General features: G+C 48.7%; 1 protein-coding gene across 5 annotated transcripts in view; it reads left to right on the forward strand.

Moving 5' to 3' along the window:
* The window catches only part of CACNA1A (calcium voltage-gated channel subunit alpha1 A), a 265156-nt gene that overhangs the window by 248082 nt on the left and 9444 nt on the right, over positions 1-7630 (forward strand). For all 5 annotated transcript variants that reach the window (XM_083489607.1, XM_083489608.1, XM_083489605.1 and 2 more), the window contains 2 exons: positions 5353-5545; positions 7382-7629. In XM_083489607.1, coding sequence (XP_083345733.1) covers positions 5353-5545; positions 7382-7629 — 441 coding nt within the window. The remainder of the gene's footprint in view (positions 1-5352; positions 5546-7381; position 7630) is intronic.

Consider the following 7630-nt stretch of genomic DNA (forward strand, 5'->3'; position numbering starts at 1 on the left):
GAAAACCACTACAGATGATATCATTTGAAAGTGACTACTGTCCATACATATGTAATTGAATTTATGACTTGTGTCCTATATTGTTTCTGAAAGGATGTGTTAAAACCACTAGCAGCATAATCTCCAAAAACATCCCTCATACTTTTCTGTTAATTTAGTCCCTTTTCATTTTCTCGATCCAGATGTCTCCAATATCTCTTGACCAAAAGTTTGGATGATATATACAGTGGTGCCTCGCAAGACGAAATTAATTCGTTCCGCAAGTTCTTTCTTCTTGCGAGTTTTTCGTCTTGCGAAGCACGGTTTCCCATAGGAATGCATTGAAAATCAATTAATGCGTTCCTAGGGAAACCGCTTGCCAGGCTGGCGGTGCGGAGAAGGGCTTCTCTCCGCACCGCAAGCCTTCAGGACAGGTACGGGAACAGAGGGGAAGGCGCGCAGCGCTTCTCCTCTGTTCCCGGGGCTTGCGTGGGAGGAGGGTTTTTCCTCCCCACCGCCAACATTCAGAACAGCATTCTGAATGTTGGCGGTGGGAAGGAAAACCCTCCTCCCACCCCAAGTCTTCAGGACAGCCATCCGATGCCGGGCTGCGGGAGGAGGCGTCCCCCCCCCCCGCCCGGCATTGGAGCTTCGTTCCGATGTCCGGCGGCGGGAGGAGACGTTCCCCCCCCGCGCCGGACATCGGAGCTTCGTTCCGATGTCCGGCGGCGGGAGGAGACGTTCCCCCCCGCCGGACATCGGAGCTTCGTTCCGATGTCCGTTGGAGGGAGGAGACGTTCCCCCCCCCCGCCGGACATCGGAGCTTCGTTCCGATGTCCCGTGGCGAGAGGAGACGTCCCCCCCCCCCCGCCGGACATCGGAGCTTCGTTCCGATGTCCCGCGGTGGGAGGAGACGTTCCCCCCCCGCCAGACATCGGAGCTTCGTTCCGATGTCCGTTGGAGGGAGGAGACGTCCCCCCCCCCGGACATCGGAGCTTCGTTCCGATGTCCGGTGGCGGGAGGAGACGTTCCCCCCCCCGGACATCGGAGCTTCGTTCCGATGTCCGGCGGCGGGAGGAGACGTTCCCCCCCCCCCCGCCGGACATCGGAGCTTCGTTCCCATGTCCGTTGGAGGGAGGAGACGTTCCCCCCCCCGCCGGACATCGGAGCTTCGTTCCGATGTCCGGCGGCGGGAGGAGACGTTCCCCCCCCCGCCGGACATCGGAGCTTCGTTCCGATGTCCGTTGGAGGGAGGAGACATTCCCCCCCCCCCCCGCCGGACATCGGAGCTTCGTTCCGATGTCCGTTGGAGGGAGGAGACGTTCCCCCCCCCCCGCGGGACATCGGAGCTTCGTTCCGATGTCCGTTGGAGGGAGGAGACGTTCCCCCCCCCCGCCGGACATCGGAGCTTCGTTCCGATGTCCGGCGGCGGGAGGAGACGTTCCCCCCCGCCGGACATCGGAGCTTCGTTCTGATGTCCGGCGGCGGGAGGAGACGTTCCCCCCCCGCCGGACATCGGAGCTTCGTTCCGATGTCCTGCGGCGGGAGGAGACGTTCCCCCACCCCCGCCGGACATCGGAGCTTCGTTCCGATGTCCCGCGGCGGGAGGAGACGTTCCCCCCCCGCCGGACATCGGAGCTTCGTTCCGATGTCCGGCGGCGGGAGGAGACGTTCCCCCCCCTGCCGGACATCGGAGCTTCGTTCCGATGTCCGGCAGCGGGAGGAGGTCCGAGGACAGTGGGGAAGACGCGCTGCGCTTCCCCGCTGTCCCGGAGATTTCCCTATGGGCTGTCGTCTTGCGAAGCAAGCCCATAGGGAAATTCGTTTTGCGAAGCGCCTCCAAAACGGAAAACCCTTTCTTTCGTCTAGCGGGTTTTCCGTCTTGCGAGGCGTTCGTCTTGCGGGGTACCACTGTATCAACATCCATCCCAAATGAGCTATGATTAAATCTCTGTGTCACAAAACATAATGATGTATAACTTTAAGTATGCATCCCAACTCAAGTGTGATTGCTACTTCAGACCCAAATTATATATTCAGGATGACACATCTATCAAATGAAATAATCTGTAACATACTATAAAGGACCATAGAACGGCCCTATAATGCAGGGAAGGGCCATAGCTCAGTAGCAGAGCATCAGCTTTGCATATAGAAAGTCCTGTGTTCAATTCCTAGCATTTCCAGGTAGAGGAGGAAGAGAAGCTTGTCTGAAATCCTGAAGATCTGCTGCCAATCAATATAGACAATACTTAGATTGCTGCTCTGACTCAGTACAGTGGTACCTCGAGTTACAGACACTTCAGGTTACAGACGCTTCAGGTTACAGACTCCGCTAACCTAGAAGTAGTACACCGGGTTAAGAACTTTGCTTCAGGATGAGAACAGAAATCACGTGGCGGCGGCGGCAGCAGCAGGAGGCCCCATTAGCGAACGTGGTACCTCAGGTTAAGAACAGTTTCAGGTTAAAAACGGACCTCCACAACGAATTAAGTTCTTAACCCGAGGTACCCCTGTATAGGGCAGTCCTATATTCCTACTGTCTGTTGCAGATTACTGCATGTGAATATCTTTTGGTCACATTTAAATTTACAAATCAGAACTCTGTGTACACAAGAATAATAAATACAGTTACATGTGTGTCTTTTCACCCATATTAAATCAAAGTTGACACAAATGTGTTTTATTTTACCTGTACAAGCAATGTGTAATTTGTGACTTCTAGGTTTTATTTCAACCTAGTGGTATTCTCATACAATAATAATGTAATTCAGAAGAAGTTGGATGAATTGTTAAAAGCTTTTTTATTCTGTAAGACTTTGTAGATGGCCTTTTGTTATTCTTGTTGTTCTGGCTTGTTATTGTGTAGTATTTTGAACCAGGGCTGTACAGATGTTGTTGGACTCAACTTCCATTAGCCCCAGTCAGCATGGCCATGGTCTTGGATGATGAGCAGTCCAACTACCTCTGGAGAACCACAGTTTAGCCATCTCTACAGTGGTGCCCCGCAAGACGAATGCCTCGCAAGACGGAAAACCCGCTAGACGAAAGGGTTTTCCGTTTTTGAGCTGCTTCACAAGACGATTTTCCCTATGGGCTTGCTTTGCAAGACGAAAACGTCTTGCAAGTGTTCTGATTTTTTTCGCTCCCCCCCCCCTTTTTCTAAGCCGCTAAGCCGCTAATAGCTTTTTAGCCACTAATCCTCTAATCCTTTAATAGTCGCTAAGCCTTTAATAGCCGCTAAACCGCTAATAGCGCTAATCCACTAAGCCGCTAATAGGGTTGCTTCGCAAGACGAAAAAACCGCTAGACGAAGAGACTCGCGGAACGGATTAATTTCGTCTTGCGAGGCACCACTGTACTTTAAACCAAGATCTTTCTGGCTGAGCAAATCTGAAATACCAAACCCAGATTCTTTGAAGTTGCTTTAATATATCATGGCGTCAGCCCAACCCAGTAGTTTTTGAAATTGATGTTGTGAGTAAGCACAAGGTAACATAGGGTAGGGGTGGGAGTCACAGGGCATTTGGCAGCATTCAGATTTTTCTATGGCCTCCTTTCTATTAAATCACTGCCTTCCATTTTTTGCTTTTATTGATCACAAGATGGCCTCCAAGAGCCTTTGCAGATTTTCTGGTTTCTGAGAGTACTGTACCTTGAAATGTCTTTATTCCTAGAGATAGCTGCCTATAAATGTAGATAATGAGCATGACCCCCAAAACCTAAGAAGGAAGAAGTAACGAGAGGTCTCAATTCAGCTCCAAGACCCAGTCGTCTTGTGTCCTATTCAAGAAGAGGGGTGCCAGACAATGATTTGCGCAAAGCTGAGGAAACCATATAAGAATATTGGGAGTTGTTACTGGCACCAATCTTAACATACAATGAGATGTATTGTTGTCCAGTACTATAATATCAGGTGTACCTTCACGTTCTGTAATAAAAGAACAATGAATGGCATTTGACAAATTACTTAACGAGGGAGATTTTTCCACTAATGCTAATTACTGGGCAGTGGGGACAGGTGGGGGGAGAAAACTTATGCCTCTTCTCCAAGCACACTACATTTCTGAGGACAATTCCATTCCCTACCCCCCACACCTGGCATTTAATTTAAAAAAAACAACAACACATCTATGTCATATGTCAGAGGTTTTCAACCTTATTGAGTCCACAGCTCCCTTGACCAACTACATTCTTTCTGCGGCATCCCTGTGAGGCTCAGGAGCCCAGTTATCTCACCCTTTTCCAAACACCCTCCCTTGTGGAGTGTTCCCTCAGCCTCCTCTCTCCCCTCTCCTTGGAAGTCCTCCAGGCAGCTGCTGCCGCCACCCCTGGTCTCTGAGCTTCCCCCCTGCCCCAAAGAGAGGTACCTCCTCATACTGTCCCACAGGAGCCTGGGAAGTACCCCTTGGCCAGCCCCAGAGGCACCATTTGCCTGCAGAGCTTGTAGCCAGGGCTGCTGCAACAAACAGCTGTGCAAGCCTTTGAGAGGCAGAGTTGCAGGAGGCCATCAGAGGAGGGAAGGAAGGAAAGAGGCACAGAGACCACCATTCAAGGCACCCCAGGGTGCCATGGCACCCTGGTTGAAAACCACTGTCATATGTAGTCCACATTAATCATGTTGATTGCTCTTAAATCCAGGATTTTTCTTTCTCAAATGGCCAGTGTGGGGAACCTAGTTTAGTTCAGTGCCCTGGTATAGAGGGCTGTGACCCACCCACCCCAATTGTAGTCTGATTCAGGGGACCTGCAGCACCTGCTCGTTGCATGTTTGGGAATGTTCCTATTAGTTGATCTGGATCAAGAACACATCAGTAGGCAAAGGATTAAAACCAAACCTACCCCATGCCAGGATCCCAGTCCCAACTGACAACCCTGCGCTAGCTATTTGTGAAAGAAAAATATTATATGTAACAGTCACATGATTAATGAAATCTGGGTTTGGCCCTTTTCTGTATCATCTGTGGGAGAAAGACAACATGGCAACTGTTCTGTATGCTAGCTAAACCCATGCATTCATTCTTCAGCAGATTGGGAAGGAAGATTTGGTGGTTTGCAAGCAAAATAAAAACCTCACACTCCATAACTCTTTAGACAACCATTCCTAGCACTTGTGGCAAATGGGTATATCTTGAGAGAGAGGTTCATATATGCATCATTAATTTAATAACTATGGGCACAGAAAGATGGCTTGGGTAGCAACTTGGACGGGAGGATGGATAGATGTGCCCATAGTTCTTTAGCTGAGCTATACATGACAGAGTAGTTGCCTAGAAAGAGGCATAGTATTCCATTGTCTATCAAATCCATGGGGGTTTGCCTTCTCATAAAGTGCCAGTTCAGTTATTGTGCTGGGTTTCTGTCCCTTTCCAGACAATCACAGATGCAAGCCCCATGAAACGCTCTGCCTCCATGTTGGGCCACTCACGCTCCAAAGGCATGCGCTTGGATGACTACTCTTTGGAAAGGGTAATCCCAGAGGAGAACCAACGGCATCACCGGCGGCGGGAACGAGGCCACCGGACATCAGAGCGCTCACTCAGCCGATATACTGATGTGGACACAGGTCAGATTGCAGGACCAGCAGGAGTAAACGCTAGAGACAGAGGCTTCAGTCCTTCAGTTACTTACTTCAGAATAGCTGTCACAATTCCAGAGAGTAAATTATATGGCAGCCTTAGAATTATGGTAGCTGGTCAAAGTATATATGTAAAGATCTAAGGCTTCTTGGCAAGCATCTTAAGGTGTGAGTCTCTCAATAACTGGTGAATATGTTTGATGTACACAGTATAATTGTACAGGTATATGCAGGTTTTCTTTTTGTTGCACTATAGTTCCAGAGTGCCCCTCCAGGTGGCAGTAATGTGGTAACACTGAGAAGAATCACATACAGTAATTAATAAAGAGGAAATGTGTAGTGAGTTCACTATAAATCTGCCGCAGATGCACTATTACTGTGTCAAAGACATGTTGCAGAAAACACCTACACAGACAAACAGAAAGTATGTAGGGGCCTTAGTCTTTAAAGTGTTACAAAACTGATTTTGTTGCAGCATGTGAAATGTGCAAATGCATACTTGTGCTCTTTTAGAGGCGTTGCATAATAGACCTTTATAATAGCACATAAGGTTTGTGAGAAATGTAAGATATGTCTCAGGTACTTTCATTCTTGCTTTCTTTGCAGATCAGTCCTTCCCCAAACTGTAGGTCAAAAGACTGTGTATGGGATCCAGAAGTACTTTTGGAGCATTTTGTCAGCTGAGAGCCTACTTTAAATTGAGGACTCACTGGAAACAAATTCTGATCCCTCTTTGAAGGGACTTCTGCAAGCCAAAATAATTATGATGTGGGGTGATTCCATGAACTGGATCTCCACAGTTTAAGTGTTAATAACAGCAATAGGCGGGTTGTTCATATTGCAACTGCAGCACTAGGAGTGTGTGTGTGTGTGTGTGTGTGTGTGTGTGTGTGTGTGTAGATTAAACCCTTTAGCATTGTTTTTTCTGATTAATATCAGCAAACTGAAATTTTGCTTGCCATGCAGTGCAAAGGCTTAATTAATCTTGCCCCCATGGGGCAAATAGCTTGGGGAGGACAATTTTAATTGGGGGAGTGGTGGCATGAGGGGGTTTTTAAAGCCTCCTTGGTGCTGCAGTTCTGTTACCCCCCCCCCTGCCCTCTGCTCTAAAGTTGCTGTTAACCTCCAAAGCTGATACTTGCACTGCAGGGCAAAACATGTACAGTGGTACCTCGGGTTACATACGCTTCAGGTTACATACGATTCAGGTTACAGACTCCGCTAACCCAGAAATAGTACCTCGGGTTAAGAACCTTGCTTCAGGATGAGAACAAAAATCGCGCGGCGGTGGCGCGGCAGCAGTGGGAGGCCCCATTAACTAAAGTGGTGCTTCAGGTTAAGAACAGTTTCAGGTTAAGAACGGACCTCCGGAACGAATTAAGTACGTAACCAGAGGTACCACTGTATATTCTGTTTTGCCCAGGAAGGCAAATAGCAGCTTTAAGAGTCCAATTTTCATCAAGAAAATGGCATCATAAGGTTTTAAACCACCACCACAACACCAGTACTATCGTACTCTCTTCCATGGCTGCTGTTAACATTTTAATCAGCTGTGGAAGATCCTGTTCACAGATCTCCCCCATCAGTCTTGATTTAGCCCTGAGTAGCTGCTTGAGCTTTTGAAAAGACTAGAAAAGCAATATACTTTGGTATCTGAGTCCTGGGCACATGTTCCTTCAGGTTCACAACATCAGCCATTCAAAACGTTGCCTTCTCCTTTGTTGCTTAGATGCCAGGGAAGGATGGGGACATATGTTGACATATACAGAATATTTCTAACTGAAACATTCAACCTTGAACTGCCTTCTTTCTTCTTACTGGCAGGGCTGGGCACGGACCTCAGCATGACCACACAGTCAGGTGACCTACCTCCCAAAGAAAGAGACCAAGAACGAGGCAGGCCAAAGGACCGGAAACACCATCACCATCACCACCACCATCATCACCACCACACATCTTCTGACAAAGAGCGGTACTCACAAGAGAGGCACGAATATAGCCGGCCTCGCTCCAGAGATCGACGTTGGTCTCGCTCACCCAGTGAGGGCCGAGACCACATGCCTCACAGGCAGG

This window comes from Podarcis liolepis, assembly GCF_965112155.1.
Source record: "Podarcis liolepis genome assembly, chromosome: 2".
Taxonomy (NCBI): domain Eukaryota; kingdom Metazoa; phylum Chordata; class Lepidosauria; order Squamata; family Lacertidae; genus Podarcis; species Podarcis liolepis.